Source organism: Eimeria tenella, genomic scaffold (genome assembly GCF_000499545.2).
Source record: "Eimeria tenella Houghton genomic scaffold, Eth_scaff97, whole genome shotgun sequence".
NCBI classification, from domain to species: domain Eukaryota; phylum Apicomplexa; class Conoidasida; order Eucoccidiorida; family Eimeriidae; genus Eimeria; species Eimeria tenella.
Genome location: NW_013543474.1, coordinates 49,803 through 69,344, shown reverse-complemented (window position 1 = coordinate 69,344; position 19,542 = coordinate 49,803). Strand labels below are relative to the sequence as shown.

The following is a 19,542-nucleotide window of genomic DNA, read 5'->3' as shown; positions in this document are numbered from 1 at the left end:
GAGCAAATTCGGAGCCTCAGTAAGTGCAGTACTACAGCACACATGAATAAAATGCTGAGCTGCAGGGAGTGTATGTGTGTCAAAAGAAGAGTGGAGGCGTACCAGTGTCATTGAGAGCTTTCATTCGTGATTTTTTGCCTGGGAAAAGGAGAACAGGTTCCACATGGCACTTCCCGTGATGTTATAGGCAACCCCTCAGAAAAGCCATCTTCCGCTAATTGTTCTGTGAGGCATGACCACTAAAGATCGGCTGAAGTGCTGCCGACTGATGATTCTTTGCGGGGGATCTGGTGGCAGGTGACTTACCTAACTGGCTCACAGGACTTCGAGGCCCTTGCTGAAGGTTATCGTAGACATTTCCAGCCAGACATTGGTCCCTCTGGAGAAAAATTGGCCTATACTTTTCCCCCTGTATTAGTGGACTCTCTAGCGTGAAACGTCTTTTCAAACCCACATCTGCCTCACCGTGGCCACAGACGGAGGTACAGTGCCAGCCGCTGCATTTATGGCTAAACCCACACCGGCTGCACATGCCTCTCGAGTTGTTGTGTGTGTCCTTTGAAGTTTTCCCTGTGCACTGACGCAGCATGCAGCTGCGCAGTTGATCCATGCAACTGCAGTGGTCATCCGAGCGGCGGCAGACCTGATTGATCACAATTCTTGGGCAGACATCTGCATCGGAAACGTCGTTCTCAGCCTGGTTAAATAATGGAACAGCTGGTTTCAGTTTTCCCGCCAATGCACCTGCTGCTTCCTGATGTGCATTAGTTCGACAGTCTTTTCCATCCGGCAGTAGCTTTTCCCACACGCTCTTCATCATTGACTGAAAAATTCTTTTTGGAGGACTTCGCACCAGAGAAGGCCAGCATTTGAGCATGTGCCGCACTTTCAGCGCAGCATAGCAGCTCTAACAAGCATGAGGCCTGAGTCAGATGAAATAGAGACGAAAGAAAGTAATGCAATAGATACGATTCGCCACTGCGAGTTCATCTGTGCACTGAGGTTTCACTCTGACGGTCACATGCATCTCCTGAAGGCTCTCGCTTAGCTTTGCAGCAGTCCGCTGTACTACTTTAATCCCAGCTGCCCTTGTGTAGAAGAAACAGCAACCAGGCAGTCAAAAGGACCGACAAAGAAACTCGGACACAAACTTGCCAGGGAATTGAACGGGTTGAATCAGAAGGCATGAGGCACGCAAATTTTGTCAAGACGTTCGCAGTGCTTCCATGCCAATTTGAAGAGGACAACATTCAGTGAAAAACTAGGGTGTGTAGAGCGTATGGGAGGAACCCTGTGGTGGACAGTGGCCCTGCGGCCTGAAACGCACCAACAAAACGTACCACACTGAGCCAATTAGTACGAGTCAATCAACAATCATTACTTTGCTTTTCTCAGCCCAAGAAATCATCACACCACGTGTTTTTGTGGGCAGGGGATATTTGTAAGGACTTCTCAGGGGCCGTGGTAGCCGCCGAAGGTAACCAGTGGTGTGACCCTACCCAGCAACACTCGCTTAGCGAGATCATCGGCTTATCCACACAGATTATTGCCGTAACTTTCTGCTTCAAGAACAGAAAAAACTTCTGTCTAAAATACTTGGAGATTTGTTGGTATTCCCAGCCCCTTTATGTGGAATGAGGCACTGCATGGCAGAGCAGGGCCGATTACTTCGTTTATCAGCGTAGCGTCATTGATCCTGGGCAGACTGAAAACTTACTGTGACTGCCGCGTGCCCAGCCAAACGCACCTGCAACACTACACGTTAAGTGGCATTCTGCTTCGTTGACATATTATGATGGCAGTTCACGATCGTACTTCTCCAAGTGCATGGGTGCACGCTGCGTTCGTGATACGTATTTCCTCGACAAGCAAAATTCTAGGGATTCAAATATTCAAACACCCCAATAACAAGGACCTCTTCTAGTGATAAGGTAGGAGACACGCTGTAGGCGAAGATTTCTAAGGCAATAGCCTGTTGAGTGACGAAGGGAAGGCTCATTCTTCCGCCCTCTAATCTTAGCTGACACTGTGCATCCACATCCCGTTTGAATAGCCTTCTCCATAGTATGCATTCAGTGAACGGTGCTTCAACAAGCACTGTGTGCACCTGTGCGCATTATTGCTTAGCTTTGTCGTTCTATCGTATTGACGTGATTTGCTGGTTTGCTGATTCACCTGAGTGCACATTGAATGACTCAGTTCAAATCCTCGAGGTACTAAAACACTCAACTCTTCAATTAAGGAATGCTAGCGAGGATTATCGAAGCTTCAGTAGCCAACCGTAGAATGCTAACTAGTAGTAACTGTCTGTTCACTCGTCCAATGTAGCCTAAAAGCATGGGATGCTCTTCCCTAGTACTCCTTGCATAAGGATCGTTCATCAATGTCGGCGTCTGCTTAGAAAAGTGTGCCAATACGCACAGAAATTCACATTCCAAGCATTATGTTCCCCTCCTACCTTGGAAGAAAAGCAAAGTATTTCAATGGTGACTGGACATTTTGCAAGGCTGCTAATAAGAATTGAGTGCAGGTAATTGTGGGAGACTATATATGACAGGCTTTTGGCTGTGTTTTGAAGTCACTAAATGCAACCGCTGCTCTAGTATGCCGTGCCCGTTCTCTCAGAGATAATGCGTTTCTTGTGCACTTGATCTGCCAGCAACCTAGCCGTCACCAAAGAAGGCACTCAAAATGTTTCTCCACTAGTTCTTACATATCGCGAAGAAATGCAGCTAACGAATTACGGGTGGAGGCAAGCAAACTAGAGAGGCTCGGCCGGGGTGACCTACAGGCTTCCGACTGTTCCTTCTCTTTTGAGCTTACGTTGCGACTTTTGAGCGGCACCAGCTGCAGAACCATGCGGAACATACATGGACATTAAACCGGACACTTCTAGTAACACCGCATGTCACTCGATTAGTTACAGGTATCAAGCTATTAAAGCGAAGAAAAGCCCATTCCAGGAGGTGAATTGCGTTGGCCTCTGACAGGAAGGAATTCTCAGCCAATCAGCAAGCTTCCAATAATATTGGAGCAAGCTGGACAAAAGTTTGCGAGGCACGTAGCGTGTCTTTGGCTAAGCACGCTTGGACGCTGCCACACGTCGACTTAACAAATGCAATATTCGTGGACTCCGGTTGCGAACTCAGCAACATTCGAATCGCAGACACTTTCAGTCACCTAGAAAGACTGCCTAAAATGTGTATCTTTATTTGGGGACTTTCGCGCTCAAACGTTCCAGAGGGCCCATCACTCCGTATGGAGATGCACCCATGAGACTGATTCCTGAAGCTGCACCAGATCCCTCGGCACAATATCCCACCCAAACCTCTCAAGAAAAGACAAACTGTTTTGAAATCCATCAAACTGGATTGTCATTAGTCATACATTTTGTTCGAGCAATCGCCACAACCCACTGTCCAACAGTGTGTGGTGTACATTGAGGCCTGTTGGCCCGTTGAGGAAGGATACAGGTGCCTCAGAGTTCCCGCAAAGCGTTCCATCGCGCACAATTTATCATCAAGTGAGTAGCGCAGGGAGGATTCACATCAACGTTTGATTCCATACTGCAGATGGTTTGTCAACGGCTGCCTATGGTGGTGTGGGGCTGAGTCAGCATGCGCCTGGGGCCAATCCGTCCAGATCCACGTTCTCTGTACCTGACAGCTGCCCTGAGTATTTCATTCATTGTAGTTGTGGATTCTTTGCTACTCTTGGCGTGTCCATGCTCCTTGCTTGTGCGACTGCGGCTCAAGTGCCCTTGGGCCACGCCAGGGAGAACCGGAGGACCCGTAAATATTTCTGTCGGCGAAGTGCACTTCATCATCAGTACTGTACGTTTTAGCATTGCGCGCGTCACTCTGAGTAGACGCAGCCAACAAGACTATCGGGGTTGACTCAGAGTGGGCTATCCATTCAGCAGCTTACACCGTCGAATGCCATTACGTGGCTTGTTTTGAAGGGGAATTCCACCGGTGACAGCTGTCCTAGCTGACAACGGGGAACAGCTTTGTAAGCTTAAAGCACCTGCCGAGAAGACATAGTGCCAAAGTTCCAGCGCCTACGAGTGGGAGTCAGCTTCACAGGTCTCCAGGTGCACATGCAACTCAAAAATGGTTCGTTTGGACCGTGTCTTCGGCATTCTTCTGGCTGTGATTGCTGGATGGTCGGCTTTTCACTACCCTAAAGTTGCTGGGAGTATTCGTCATCGCCTTAGTGTCCCGGGCGGTGGCTACCCAGACCCGAGTGATCTGCGGATTTATGGCTCCGCAGCTGCAGTTATTTACTTGCTTTTTCAAGTGAGATGCTTGGCATAAGACAAAACCGTATGCGAGTTTTGAACTCCCGAATGTTTGCTCGCCATGCGCAGAGTAGCTTGCTCTTAGGCGGCTGCAAAGTAGCCACAACGTTTTTGTATGTCTCAGGGCCTCTGCACATGGATTCTCAAGCCTCTTGCAGACCGTCTGCTTCCCCGCGAGTTAGACTACACTGCGTACACAGCCTAATTGTTCTAATGCGTACAGCTACATCATTCGAGATGCGGTTCCGCCTCTGTTTTTTCTAGTTTTGGATGGCAGCTGCCTGCTTTTAATGCTGCGCAGCTTCAAAATACGCCGGCATTTGTATACTGACGAGTTTTTTCACGAGTGAAATATGGGGTTCATCATGGGTTGTGGGTGTTTTCCCGCAGTCGCTGGAGCGAGCAGGTGCGACAGCTGTTGTGCTCTCATTTTGGGGAAATGACTTGGAAGATGCTATACTTTTTAATGACGACAGCTGTCTGCCTCCTGTCATTCCGCAATGAACGGTGGTGGCCACAACAGCTTGGCGGTGAAGGTGCGGAAGAGCAGCTGTGGCAGGGTGAGCCTAATGGATTCCTCTTACGCAGCAGAACATTCACGCAAGCAAGTTTCTACATACTGCGGGAACCTGCTCCCGTCTTTGTTTAGAGTGCATTCACCCAGAGCATGTGCATGACTGCTGCAACGCAGGATACCCAATGCAGCAGAACAGCGTATATTGTCACCTATACTTTTACGTCGCCTTTGGGCACCACCTAGCGTCACTGATCTACATCCTAAAGTCGCCTTGGCTTCCCGATTTCTTTGACCGGCTCCTGCCATGTGCCGCCGCCCTTTGCCTAATTTACTTCTCCTACATGAGCAATTTTTTGCGGGTTGGTGTCGTCATTTTATTTTGCCACGACATTTGCGACATTTTTACTTGCGGGTACGTTGCGAGTAGACTAAACGTACGCGAAGTCTCTCTTTTGCTTGTTGGCTCCCACTTTGTCACAAGTCAGCCTAGCTGTGACTTTGCTCGAAACTTTTTCTTTCCGTGTTTGGTCACATATGTAGACGTTTCTCTTTGTTATGTGGGATCGTCCGCTTAGGTGCAAGGCATTCGTAGACACGCCGTATCACAAGGTAACCATTGGGCTTTTTGTGCTGTTAACCGTTTGTTGGTTTTACTTTCGGCTCTATACCTTCCCGTCTGCCGCTCTTTTCCCAATATATAAGGCAATCAAGACCCGGCCAGACCATTCCGAGACCGAAGGCAGTAGCTACTTCATTTTCATCCTACTCACGCTGAGTCTGATGAACATATATTGGTAAGCATGTGTTGCACGCAAAATGAAGTGGCCCATTCAGACCATGTGAAGATTGACTGTCCTAAGGTTAAAATTTTGAGTGAACAGGGAAATGCGTGCGACTTGCTTGGGAACGCCTTTACAGGTTTGTGCTTATGGTGAAGATGTTCGTGCACTTCATCCTCAGTGGTCAAATGAGAGATCTGCACTCAAGGGTCTCGGAAGAAGTTTCCTCAGCGCAGTCTCGTTCCCGAGAGATCTCTTCTAAAGCGTCGAAGGCGGAATGACGAGGAATTATACTGCTGGCATTGGTTGCGCCTTCTCACGCTCTTCTGAGAACCCAGTGGCGTCCGGTATCGGCAGACATGCAACACAGCCACTTGAATATCCTGCCCTTTAAGCTGAGTAGCTGCTTGATAGCTATTTGGGAGGTGGCGAAGGCTGAGACGGATATCTCTGCCCCCTGATTCTTGATTCATGTGGCTTCGTCTGGCGGGAAAGCGGCCGGCTTTCACTGGCTTTCGGAGCTCTCACGGTGTCCGCCCGTGGTGGAAGCCATGCGCTACCATGCTTGTGGAAGTGGGACGCTGGCACGAGCACAGGCAAGTGGTGGTACTGCTGTCGTCGTGAGTCTGGGGACGCAGGACGGTGGCGGCGATTGACCGTTAGCCTGTTGGAGCCAGTTGTTAGTTTCTTAGGCCGACTCAGTCGGTCTTCCTTGGCAGACAGCGCCCCAGAGTTAATGGGGACTGACAACGCTTTTGCGCAAGCACCACCTAAGGGGCTGCTTCATAGGTGGCCTAGGGTGCCTTTAGGGAGTCCGGTGGCTCCGTGGAACAAAAGGGAACAGTTGCAATGTTTTATCCAATCGGTCCTTGCGGTTCCACTGCTTGCGGCCTAGCGAACTTCTCCTGGACCAATCCAGGGTTGAGGGTACGTGTAGTCAATGGGTGTCGTCTCGCGGTTGTACGCAGGGGACCTTGAGCAAAGATCCCAAATCACGTCTCCGTGCTTCAATATGCCGCACGCCGGAGTAGCGGGGGCTGCTCTTTACGGCCGCTTACCTACCCGACATTCCTGGCTGACTCCATTACAGTTTGCTAACGGCAATCGTCCGGCCAGCAGGGGGCAACGTAGCGCTTTGCAGCCAGTAGACTCATTGGCACAACGGGTAACTTAAGAAGAGCTAGAGTTCTTTGACTGGCAAAAAACGAGTATATAGAAATAGTGAGTTGGTCATTGGTTTAAGATTTTCACCTGGGTTTGGACAAAAGGAGCAGACGGCATGTTTACGGAGCGGCGTCTACGCATACTCCTACCGCATTCCGAAAAGATAATGCAATTACGTAGTTGCACGGTCGTAAGGGCATCCACCTAAATCAACACGAGCTTGCATGACGTAACTGCGGCCGAACTCTCCAGAACGGCTATGAACTGCTTAGTTCGTGTGCTTATCCAAGTCGCTTTGGGAAGTGGAAGCAACCAATGATTGCCGTTCCGTTAATTCTTTCACATAGTACATATGGATGTAAGCAAATAGACCAATTTTCTGCATTAACTGGATGAAGACCTAATCAAGGGCTATCTGCTGTGTGGACGGGCACGGCACCACGTGCATCGTAAAATAATGGAGATATTCCATTCCGCGCATGCAAGACCGCCTTAGAATATACAAACATATTCCATTCCACAGGCACTAATGGCTGTGCAGCCTGCGTACTACGATAGCCGTTGCCATTGACAAGGCACCGCGATGACCTTTCCAAGCACCTAGCGGCTCAAATGCCATGTTAAGCAACTTATGAGTCTTTAAGCTCCTGCTACTAACGCCTGCCCGTCTTCCCATGGCGTCTCTTTCCCCTTGCCTTGCTCGTTTTCTTCTTCTTAAACTTCCGTGAAGAGAGCGTGCGTGGCTTTCCTTTCTCTGTGCTTTCAGAAGCGGGTGTGTCCTCCCCTTGGTCCCCGCTGCATGAATTTCCATCATTCACATTACTGTCGGAAGTGGCATCCTCCGCTACAGCTGAGGACACTACGTACTTGCCTTCAGCGGGAGCCACTTCTTGTTCGCACTGGGGCTGGTCATTCCCATCCCCAGAATGCATTTCATCGCGAGCTTTCCCATCTAGTTCCTCTCTAGCATCGTGTGTTTGTTTTAAGTCGTCAAAAGTTTTGTTTTCTATGGAGTTCTTCCCCAATAATTCCACAGCCTCGTCAGTTTTTGCGTCCTTTTTCTCGCTGGCTTCAGGTGATGAGTTTCCACAGCTGACATTTCCGCCTTCAATAGGGACTGCCGCTGCCTGATCTCCCCCAACCGCAGCGCTACCAGTAGGAGAGCAGTTCGAACTTTTCTCCTCTTCCGTTTTGGCTCCTGACTCATGCTCAGCGTTTTCTTTGTCGCTCCCCAAGCTTTGGGGAGCTGGCAGCGACGAAACAACAATCCGACTATCTTCGTCCCCGCCGCTTGTGGACGTCAAGCATGTCATAGAAACTAAAGAGGACGAAGCTCTACTTTCGTGGTCCGGTGCTGTGTCTCGAGACGTCCTGCCACCACCCGTGTCGGTACCTTTGAACTTACCCTCCAAATCTGTGGGGGCGCCTTTGGAGACTTGCTGTGGTGAGGAAAGCGGAGCTCCAGTAGGCATTTCTCCTGCTGCATTGTGATGGTGGGTGACGACTACTTGCAGTTTAGGAACTCCGTTCTCTTGAGTTTCTCCCGTACTTGTTGCAGTCAACTCAGATGCTAAAATTGCTCGTTCGTCTTCGGTTTTGAGCCGAGGATTGGCTGTGGGCTCTCGAGGCACTGATTGAGTTGCCAGCTGCCCAGTTTCACATGTGTTTAGCTTTTGCTCAGTTTTGATGGCATTCTCTGTCGGTGGCTTTTCAAGTACCTTTCTTCCACAAGCTTCAACACTCACAGCCTGCCGTTTGGCTGGCTCTACAGCGGCCCGTGTTCCCCTCAAACAACCGCAGGAAACAAATGCTCCAAGTTTTCCCATGTTTATTCTTGAATCAGGATGGCCACAAGCGACAAATCTCCCGATATTTCACCAAGAGACAAATATAGCTATGCGAACCCCGTACGGGCTGGTGTGCCTAGGCCGTTTCTCGCCAAAGACACCGCTTCCTATGTCCTCTTTAAACGCTAATAGTGGAAAACACTGGTAGTTGATCAGCCGGAACTGCTGTTGGAAGGGGAGCCCTGCTGCCTCCAACTGGTGGCAGCGACGGCGGCCCCACAGCAGAAGCCCAGCACTCTAGCCTGTTTCCCTTCCAATTGAAGGAATATGAAAGATTCCGTTATGCAAGGACATGTGAAAAGCAAATAAGGGAGCAAAGGATGCTGCGCTAAGACACGGTGCTGCTGTAGGGATGCGCTGGTAGACGGGACGACTACAGTCCGTGTCGGTCTTCGAGGCAGCTGGTTTTCAAATGCAAGCAACTGCTTGGAGAGCCGTTCCTTCCCAGAAACAAAGTCACATGCAGTTAAACGGACACAAATGTATAAAAAATGCCGATTTTTGTTATGATGATCGTGACGGCGATGGAAACGGAAAGTGCTTGGTGCTGAATCGCTATGGTGAGGGCAGTGCCGAATGGAAGGCAGGTAGCTCTTGCTGCTCTGCTCACCAGCACAGATACGAGCAGCAAACAAGTTTCGTCAGAACTTTGTTGTTTTATCTATATGAAATCATTGGAATAATTTGCTGCCATTGTTTGGCGCCTAGACGTTTTGAGGCGTTCAGTAAATGGGACCTCATTCCCTGCGAGCGGAGATCTCTCCCCTGCTCTGAATACCACAAGCTAGCTAGACGGCTAAATTACAGCAGGGAGCGGAAGTGTAATTCTATCAGTGGCTAAATGAATCTGACGAGCTATGTGGAAGGAAGAGCGTGTTGAATTATTGCCGAGTTCATGTGTTCTTGTTTTTGCGATTCCGTAGTGCACAGTCTGTGTGGTACTCAATTTGTTGCCGATCTCGCGCTTGCACAGAACACGCTTGTGCCTTCTAATAAAGAATGTGGAAACACATATGCTCTTTTCATACAGCGAAGTTGTGAGACATACTTCGGCATACTGTTCAGCGGCTGCACAGAACCAACAAAGTGAGATCACATCCAGCCGTGAACTCCACGAAGCGACGCCCTGTCGCCAAATTAGTACACCTGAAAGTGTAACAACTCACTTCTGCGCATTTCCAAATATCTGGTGCACCGTAGGCAACACGGCACTGTGAATCCATAGGCAAACCCCGCAAACGGAAGTGAGGCACTGTGGTATCCACTCCGCATATGGAGGCACGCCCATCATAACCACTTGATGCAGAACACAACCTTTCTTGCCCCTCAATCAGTTGACTTCAAGCTTGTCACGTAGCATAAGACCGCAACCACTCCCTCACAAGCAAACCAAGTTGTACTCCAATATATTGCCTTGTGATGGCATCTCGAGCCCTGGCACATAATTGCCTTCTTCGTTACGCTACGCTTCGACTTTAGGCAGGCCAATACTGTCTCCTTCCCACAATACACAGATCATCAACTACCCAAGTTTCACAAGTCCCTATGAGTTCATCTTCCTCTATTTACTAGTAGTTCCTTCTTGCCCTAAACTGGGAACTTTCCCAAGGGGACCCCTCTGGAAAAGAAAACCAAAGGGAGCTCTGGCAATTGGCTCTGTGTGGAGACACCTCAAACCCTTGCACCAGTCCCGCGGTACAGTTTTGGCAAATGCTCTATTGTTGGGGAAAGCACAGCGTATCATCTCTTGGGCTTCACCTCGAGCCAACCGTTCACTCCCCCAGCACGCAGTAACTGCTGGGATGTTTCAAGGCATATGTCGCGCCCGACGCAATTTCGCGCACACCAGTTCCTTGAGCCATTCATCACAGTGTAGAAAAGTACAGCTAGTGCCACCTTGCCCACTAGTAAAGTTCAAAAGGAGATAATAAAAAAGAAGAACGCTCGTTACAGCTTCGCCATAGTACTTCGACGAATCCTCGATGAGACTTGGCTTCAGTAGGGGAAAAAGCTCACCTTGTTCTGCTTCCCCACAGCTAATAAGCTCTGCATTAGCTCCTTTGCACGGATATGACCTCGCAGGAGCTTTGCCAAACAATTATACGGCAGGGCCACAAAAAACCGTGCAGCACACGGGCATCCCGACAGTAGAACGGAGTAAACGAATGTATTTACTAAACAATAGTTAGATGTGTGCACTGGAGATGAACGCACACCCGCAAACTATTGCACTACGTTAATGCTGCAGAAATGCGCGCATAAAGTTCGACTTCTGCAGTGACATAACGCACAGTATTCTGTATGTATGCATAGATGACCTCAGGCTAAAAGCGCATGACGCTGTGAGACGGTTCGTGCCCGCATGAGCCAATTGAGCAATTGAAGTGCAACTGGAAGTCGTAGTTTGCCGCTCCAGGCCTGTTTCCTTCAACGTTCAACATGGGTGCTTTTTTGGGGATGGCCCGAAGGACACCGTGTACAAAAAAGGCATACGCTGATTGTAAAGAGCTTCTGTTCCAAGCAGTTCACTTTGGAGCGAGGGGAAAGTTAAGAACCACTCCAGCAGCACCAGATACGTAGCAGGAACCAAAAGATTTCGGGAATGCGTGCACACACCATGATTATGTCTTTTCCAAGTGCTCACGGGTGGGCTGGCAAATGAGACCAGCGACTACCTTCAGCTTTTGCAACCGTGGAAGGTAACTGCTTGTTAGCGCGGCAGGAATTAAGCTTCCCCAAAAACGGGGGAGGCGTAGAGGCCGGCTTGCAAGGTCGTCTGGGGCGGACCCACTTGCAGGGATCTGGTTTAGCAGAAAGACTGGAAAGCAACAAGTTTCTAGTAACAATCCAGCTTACATTAAAGAGACCACATTGGCCTGCATGCTGAGTAGCTGCCAGCAGCCAGCAGCATGAGGCGGTGCTGATGTGCAGGCGGCGCTTCTCGCCGCGCAAGCCGGCCGCTTTGAGTTTCCTGTGGCTTTGCTTTAGTATCAGGTTGGAGACCTTTCCCATAAATCCCCATTATTAAACTACAATTACCGACTACTTTTGATTTCCGGGGCGCTGGCCAAGTCCTGCCACTCTTCGCCGGATCTTCGTTTTGGGCGTGGATTCGTTGACCCGGCAGAAGCATGCCACTTGCCAGCGTCTGCGTCGCTCAGTGACTCCATACGTTTAATCTCTTTCTTGTCACATACTAGTAGCTGTGGGTCTACGGGGGCACCGCCATCCCTCAGCGTGCTGCTGCCTAAGCGTCGTGCTGGGCCTTCCCCCTTGGAGGTTCCTGGGGCTTGCAAGAAGTGACTCGTATACGTGTGGCACGCGCCGCCTCTTTGTTGTGCCTGCAGAACGTCCGCCTAGCCTCTGGAAGTTCGGGGGGTTGCGATCGCTGCATAATCTTGTGCTGGCGATTCAGCAGAAACCCCAAGAATGACAGTCCGTTACTGTTTCTTGCAGGACACCAACCAGCTACGTGACCTTAGAGCCTTTCTGCTCGTAAATATACGCACGTCAGTCTGATATCACACAGCTAAATCCTTTTCCTCGTGTAAAAAGCACGGGCGGGGAGGGCCGCGGCAGTGGCAGCGCTGTGCGGAATTAGTGGTGCTTGGCACGACTCGCACGCGCCGCCCACAGCCGCGGCAGAACTCTTGAGGATTATCTCTGGCGCCCAGCTGCCTTCTCCAGACCTTTCATTTTTGTAGTTGGGATCGTTGGCTCGTGACGGCAGAGCAACTCGCAGGCTTGGTGCATCTCCAGACTTCCGTGCGGGCTTTTGGCTTCCAATGAAACAAGTCTTTTCCTCATTGCTTCTGCAACTAGGTAATCAGGCTGTTTTGGCGGGCGAGTACATTTTGGGTGCTTGCTTGAGACAGGAGCCGGTGTCCTTTGCGCCATCTCCTGGGGGAGTCAAAGCGTTTCTTATCACGACACATGACCTAAACTGACTGTGCTTTAATGCATCGATATTCCCACAGATACGCACAGTTTGGCGGCGCCTAAGTTTCCCAGCTGTAGGCAGGGTAGCAAGACGCACTTAACCGGCGTCGTTGCTCGACTACCACGCTGTTGAACGCACACTGCAGGGTCTACAGGCGTTGTGCTCCCAACCCCCCTTTTATCACGGAAACATTGAGAGGGAAAGCCGTCGGTGTGGCTTTCAGAGAGGAACTGCCGTCGGCTAAAGTGCTGATATGGTGCATAAGAGCCACCAATGAATAGCTCGCCACTATGGCGCACCATGCAGACAGTTCAAAAGCTAATCAAAACCCCCTTAAGGATGCTAGGGTTGGCGGCATCTGGCGTCTGGGCCGGAAGATCGGATCAGGGTCCTTTGGCGATATCTACAAAGGTAAGATGCTGGTAACATTTGTCCGACAGAGAAGTTGCCTTCAGTTTATCAGTGCAGGGACGGTTTAAGGGCCACGTGAGGTAGATGGAGCTGCAGGAACAGATGGTATGTTCACGTCATCCATTCATGCAGCTGAGGAGGGGACCTCGCTCGGGTGCTGCTGTTCGTATGCCAGGTGTGAATGTACAGACTGGAGAGGAGGTGGCTATGAAGGTAGAGAGCGCCAAGGCAAAGCATCCGCAGCTTATCTACGAGTCAAAGTTAATTAAGCATTTGCAAGGTGCCCCGGGAATCGCCCAGATATACTACTGCGATGCAGAGGCAGATTTCAACATAATGGTCATGGAACTTCTAGGTCCGAGCCTTGAAGATCTCTTCAACTTATGCAGCCGCCAGTTCACGCTGCGCACAATTCTGATGATTGCGGACCAAGTTGTAGGCAACCACGGTCCTTCGCCGAACTGGCTGTTCACTAAGGCACAGACATGTTTTGCTGATGCAGTTGCGATGCCAGTATTACCGAACCGTGGCTAGGTTTCGTTTTCACCATGTAACAGAAAAGGTTCAAGAGCGCGTGTGGGTGAACCTTGCAGCTGGATCGCGTTGAATACTTACACAGCAAGAATTTTATCCACCGCGATATCAAGCCGGATAATTTCCTAATTGGCAGAGTCAACGGACCTCACCAGAGCGTGGTGAGGCATGCTTTACGAGGAGGTCAAGGGCAACTTGTAGCAACACTTCGTAGAGCTCTCTGAAGTTCGCGACTGGATTGCCACGTCGAAGGTGCTTGCTGATTTGTGCTTTGCTGCCTCGGCTCTGTGCACTGCATTCAGATATACATGATTGATTACGGTTTGGCGAAAAAGTATAGAGATCCAAAGACACACCAGCACATTCCGTATCGGGAGAACAAGAATTTGACAGGGACTGCCCGTTATGCTTCAATAAGTGCTCATCTTGGCTCGGAACAGAGTCGTCGCGATGATCTAGAGGCTGTAGGCTACGTTCTCATGTACTTCTGTAGGGGTGAGGTTACACCAATATCGCGAATTTTTCCATATCATTGCATGACCCAAGTCCGTGTCTTACTGGCGTACCTTCATGCGCAAGTGGTCGTTGTGCATTTGAGTGCTCGTTGTGAGCAGCTGGGACGCTACCCTGGCAGGGTATAAAGGCTAATACGAAGCAAGAGAAGTATCATAAGATCATGGAGAAGAAGATGTCCACTCCTGTCGAAGTTCTTTGCAAAGGATATCCCTGTACGTGCATGGTTTTTCATATTGCACTGTACGATGTTTAGTTGGACGCGGATGAGCACTCTGAATGCAGTAGCGCACACTTGTTTTCGGGACAGCAGGAGCTGTACCTGGTTGTTAGTCCGCGTTTCTGTGGTGTGCACAGCGGAATTTGCTACTTACCTCAACTACTGCCGGCAGCTTCGATTTGAAGACAGACCAGACTATGCGTATCTTCGGGGACTCTTCAAAGACCTCTACATAAAAGAGGGATTTGACGTATGCAGCTCCTGGTTAACCCAGTGACACTTCTAGTTCGTGTCTTTCGTGATGGTGCCTCCTTGAAGCCTACCCATTATAGGGGAATTTCAGTCACAGGAGGATCAGGGCTTTTCCAGCTGTCTTGAGGTGCTTTTTTGCAGCAACAGGATGCGTCATTCGATTGGACGCCGAAGCTGAACGCACGCAATGCTGGACTTGGCCACTCGGTGAGCAGGGACCGTGTGCCCGTGGCGTGCGTGCTGTGTATTGCAGAGTTTCGAAGTAGATCGCACGGCATGGTGACATCGGGCACCTTTTGGCTGCAAGCTTCTCGATGCTTCTGGACATGCCCTGAAGCATGTCTATATCTGTGAACATTCCGACCTCAGTATTAGAGCTTTACGCCTCACAGCAATCTACATAGCCCTTTAGTGGTGGTTAATATGCTGAGTAGTTGCTGGTTCCCCTTGCTGCGTTGTAGACGGACCGCCTTCACGGCCACTGCACCCAAGAACCACGGCATTGGTCTCGGCGAGAGCAAGACAGGCTTGCGCGTGAGCAGGAGCCTCAGACATTTTCCTTTTGTTCTCCAGGAGTATGAGCTCGGGGCTTGCTGTCTGCCAGATCATTTTAAATCACCACTGTAACTCATTGTATTTTTTGGTGCAGCGGGACGGAGTCGAGATGCTAGCAAAAATCAGCTTGCAGTAGGCAACGGCAACATGGTTAACCCGTCTATGGCAACGAACCCTGGCGGAGTCTCGTACGTTGAACCTAAGCGGATTTATTTGTTTGGCTTGCGGTTGTCGCCTATCCTATTGGGTCTCCAGTATCCTTCTAGGTCTTTATTGCCCGCTGTCGTGCTGCACCCTCATTATTCGATTGCATTGCCAACTACATTACAAGGTAGCTTATGGATATTTGCTAACTGCCTCTTGCAGAGTGATGGCGCCTGACCGCGGTGGTGGCGAGGCTGCTGCGCAGGCTAATCTTGAGACGCAGCAAGAGAAGGATGAGATGTGAGGAGCTTGTCGTCCTCGCAGCTGTATCACTGTTCACTTTTGCTCTTGCTGGGTATAGTGTAGACCTGTGGTGCTTGTAGTTTTCATTTGTTATGAGTGGATGCTGCTCTTCTTTTGCTGGAGTGCCTGGCAATGCTTGTGCTAGGTGTTCTGTTTGCAGGACGAAACAGCGCAGCCATTTGTCTTGCTTGCCTTTTGTAAGGCATTTTGGTACAGTCAAACTGAGCTGGCATAGAAACCCACTGTGACTGCCTCGGAGCAGCTTGGGACGGTGACGTCTAGGGATATAGTGTCTGTGATGCGTTTTGCGTTCGCGCAGTTTTGTGTCAAATCTCCCACAAAGACCTGAGCAGCAGACATTGCCGACCTTCGGCATCCAGCAGTCAGTTGCACTTGGCATCATCAATTAGCACAGTCCGGTGGTGAATCGGAAGTTGCTGCGTATGAACGCCCCGTCATTGGATCCCCAGTTGCAGATCGTGTCACGGTAATGCCGAAGGCGAAGAACCTGAAACGTTTCGAAAAATGGGATTAATAGCTGCTTCGAACTTTTTGAAGCAGTACCAGAAGTGATATCTGGTTACCTTTTTGTTGGCTGCACTGACTGCGACATGCCGGCGCCTATGCGCGGGGTTTGGCGCAGCCGGTTCTAGCCGCCGAAAGTAGTGCGTCACCGTGGTCGGACGTCACCACACAGGCTAAGAAGTAGCTTACAGGTAGAGTGCTTTTGGCAGTTTTGAACTCCAGCGCAACACCCTAGTGGAACCAGAGGCGTTTGCCAGTACGCGAGTTGTGGACGCAGCGGACGCAGCAGATGCCCTTTGGTTCAAAATTACGTCAACTGCCTCCGACCAGGCGTACCAAAGCTGTTGGGCTCTTCGCGAGGGGCGCCAATTGTGGTCCCCACAGAATTCATACTGGCCGCTACGCCCAAACCTTGTGTCGGCTAGAGACTTAGCACGATGTGCCGATTCATGCGGTTGGATTGTTGAGCGTTTTGGGACCCTCACGGCGCCCTGGGACCTGTGATGTGTCCCTGGGACATAGTGAACTCTTTTGCTTGTGAAGCCGCAAGGCTGGCGGTGACGGTTTGCTGGGGGGCCTTTCGCAGTTCTGTTGAAGTACTCTCTGAACAGCGAAAGCTATCTCGGCGTCGGGGTACATGTGCGTCAGGGAATGCGCAAAGTGGCAGAAAACATTGCGGAGTACTTTGGTTTTCAAATTGCTATTAAGTGCTCACCACTACTTCCTTGGAGATCTTCACATGCTGACGCTAATATTGCGAGAATGCAACAGCGTGCCTTTCTGCGGCAATCATGGATGATGGCACGGTAACCACTGCGAGTCAGTGTATCCCTGTGGAGAATCATAGAACGGGTACAAGTACAACAGCACGTATACGCATGCTTGCAGAATGAGCAGTTCCACTGTTCTGTACTTGTGACCGGGCCCATTGAGCCCAGCAAGGCCAGCCCTCTGCTTTCCATGTAATACCCGGCTTACGCAACAAATCTCTGTAGGTTTTTGAGAGACTGCTCCAGCCTTGTACACTGCTGAGTTGCTGACTCGAGGGCGGCCTGGTGCACTGCCAGCACTTGCGAGACCGCAGCCACTGGCTGCGGCTGAGTCCTGCGAGCTGTCTGGGCAATGGCGGACGTTAGCTCGTCCATCTGCATGTCAATGTCGAGGACACGCTGCGACATGCTCTGCTCAACAGTGGAACAGATGCCCCGCTGTTCCTTTGGGGAAAGCTTGGAGAGCAAACTGCTTTCTATCGATGCCAAAAGGTTTGACAGGTCGTTCTGCTGCTGCTCAATCATATCAATCGTCTCGCCAACGAAAAGCTGCCTACGGTGCACGCGTTGTTGCTCTTCACGGATACCTGCGAGGGCCTTTGATTGTGTTATGAGAGACGCCTCGACAGCTGCCACCTCCTGAGCAAGCTCGTCGAACTGCCCCACCTTTCTCTGCAGTCTCCTTTCCCAGTTAGTCAACAAGTCGTCCATCCTTTCATGCTGCATAGTCTCCAACGCAACCTCTTCCGGCGGGAGCACTGGCCCACTGGTTGAGGGCTGCGTTGTGGCCACAGCATTGTTGGTCACAGCACTGCTTTCTGGCTTGGTACCGAAGAGGGTACCTGCTGCTGGGGCGGTGGCAGGTGCTCCTAAGATGCCGCTACCTCCAAGCAAACTCTGACCTGTCTTCCGCTCAGATGCCAGCGGGAGCGATGAAGACGGTGCAGCGGCGTCACTCCCCTTTTGTCCATCCTTCGGCTCTACCGTAGTCTTCGCAGAATTCGACGTTAGGACACCAACACTACTGCTAGTCCCGGATGCACCTGTGCCGAAAAGAGAAACTCCACTTGTTGTGCCGGTCTGCTCAGCTGGCTTCGATTGCTGGGAAGCTGCTGCGGAAGCCGCTGGCGTGGCCGCCAACAGCCCACTCCCTTTTCCGTCAGCCCCTGCTCCAACTCCTCCCGCAGCACTGGAGCTGGTGCCAAAAAGACCGCCACTACTGGCCTGCTTTGGAGCATCACCTTGGCTCCCGAAAAGGCCCGTGCCTTTTAAAACATCAGCGCCTCCACTGCTTCCGGCTGAGCCACCACCAAGTGTTCCTGGACCAGACGGGGGAACTGACGAAGGCTTTCCACCAAAGAGGCCCCCACCAAGATGATTCGGTTCTTTGGGTGCTGCTGTGGGGGCCCCAAATAGTGCCCCCGGAGCTGTATCGGGCTTGCTGGTTGTTGTCGAAACGGTGGAGCTGTTTCCAAAAAGGCCCCCTTTTGGCGGTTCTGTCGCACTATTCGTTGCAGATAGCCCGCCAAATAAGCCCCCAGGCTTTGCCGGTTCCTGTTGCTTGGCTGCTGCTGTAGTGGCACCAAACAGCCCCCCTTTCCCTGTTTCAGATGCGCCAGTGGCTGTTCCCGAAGTTCCTCCGAGGAGACTTGGCTGAGATGCATTCTGTGAGTTACCTCCTGCAGCGGTGGTGCTTCCGAAGAGACCCCCTCCACCACTGGTGCTGCTCCCTGGCCCGAATAAGGAGTTGGTGCCCTTGTCTGTCCCAGTTATACCAGCGCCGGTACCGAAGAGACCCGAACCAGAAGATCCAGAATTTGTGGAAGCCCCGGCAGTGGCGGAGCCAGCACCAAACAAGCCTGTCCCGGAAGGCGCAGAACTTGACGTTGTCCCAGTACCAGAAGCGCCACCACCAAAAAGGCCTCCTACAGGATGTGTTGAATTCGATGTACCTGACCCAAAGAGAGCGCCACCTTGCGGCTGTGTTCCCGAAGCAGCTGCACCCACTGTGACTGGGGCACCAGTTGCCGGGGCTCCGAAAAGAGACCCAGACGAGGTGTTTCCAAATATCCCAGGCGCCGCCCCAGCCCCAGATGCCGATGTCGTCGTCCCAAAGAGGCCCCCGGGAGCAGCGTTCGATCCTGCATTAGGAGCAGCAGTGCCTCCTGGTGCTGAGAGGTTTCCGAAGAGGCCGGTGCCTCCGCTACCCAGCATCGTTGCCTAGTGACTCCACTCTCTAGGGGTGTTAGGGACTTCCAATACTTAAAGCTATAATTGAGACACGCATATGGTGCCATTGCACTACTTACTGGCGATGATATGGTAGCTCTTCATGCTGGCGGTCGAATCCTCTGGCTGGGGCTTGGGACTGGGGCTTGTATCTGTTGAAGAGCATGCTACCACCGAGCTCCACTCTCGTCAGCCTTGTGCCTTATAATTTGCAAAGGATGTTGACAGACACATTTCGGCTCCTAGAGAGGCTCACGAAGCACGACAACGTGCTGAACGACAGAGTGGACGATCTCTTATCATCGAAGACATTTCGAAAGATGTGGGGGTCGTCGCAGTAGTTTAGTTCACTTCGTAAGATATGGCGCTATAATAAGGGGTCCTCTGCCGAAACTTGGGAACTTTTCGAGCTATGCTGTGGCAATCGTTTGAATCAACTACTGGTGCAGGAAGCTCGGCTCGTGGGAGCTCGGAGCCGCAGACTCAAATTCTCTTTGTGGTATTTGCCTGTCTTGTCTGCAAGCATATTTTTTTCTGAG

General features: G+C 51.0%; 4 protein-coding genes across 4 annotated transcripts; 2 read left to right on the top strand and 2 right to left on the bottom strand.

Moving 5' to 3' along the window:
* Positions 1-4,112: 4,112 nt before the first annotated feature.
* ETH_00025685 (longevity-assurance (LAG1) domain-containing protein, putative) lies at positions 4,113-5,877 on the top strand (the record flags this gene model as incomplete). Its single annotated transcript, XM_013378749.1, has 6 exons — positions 4,113-4,298; positions 4,425-4,477; positions 4,691-4,860; positions 4,992-5,229; positions 5,393-5,611; positions 5,736-5,877. The coding sequence occupies 6 exons, from the start codon at positions 4,113-4,115 to the stop codon at positions 5,875-5,877; spliced, it is 1,008 nt and encodes a 335-aa protein (XP_013234203.1).
* Positions 5,878-7,413: 1,536 nt separating this feature from the next.
* Positions 7,414-8,586, bottom strand: ETH_00025680 (uncharacterized protein; the record flags this gene model as incomplete). Its single annotated transcript, XM_013378748.1, has 1 exon — positions 7,414-8,586. One exon carries the CDS (start codon positions 8,584-8,586, stop codon positions 7,414-7,416), a length of 1,173 nt encoding a protein of 390 aa, XP_013234202.1.
* A 4,251-nt stretch (positions 8,587-12,837) lies between these two features.
* Positions 12,838-15,889, top strand: ETH_00025675 (Casein kinase one (CK1) TgCK1b, putative; the record flags this gene model as incomplete). The annotated part of the gene is made up of 11 exons (XM_013378747.1): positions 12,838-12,958; positions 13,134-13,393; positions 13,552-13,653; positions 13,795-13,987; positions 14,107-14,220; positions 14,363-14,475; positions 14,619-14,684; positions 14,939-15,011; positions 15,127-15,220; positions 15,399-15,476; positions 15,799-15,889. 11 exons carry the CDS (start codon positions 12,838-12,840, stop codon positions 15,887-15,889), a joined length of 1,305 nt encoding a protein of 434 aa, XP_013234201.1.
* Positions 15,890-16,978: 1,089 nt separating this feature from the next.
* On the bottom strand, positions 16,979-18,988 carry ETH_00025670 (uncharacterized protein; the record flags this gene model as incomplete). Its single annotated transcript, XM_013378746.1, has 1 exon — positions 16,979-18,988. The coding sequence occupies one exon, from the start codon at positions 18,986-18,988 to the stop codon at positions 16,979-16,981; it is 2,010 nt and encodes a 669-aa protein (XP_013234200.1).
* Between the last annotated feature and the right edge of the window lie 554 nt (positions 18,989-19,542).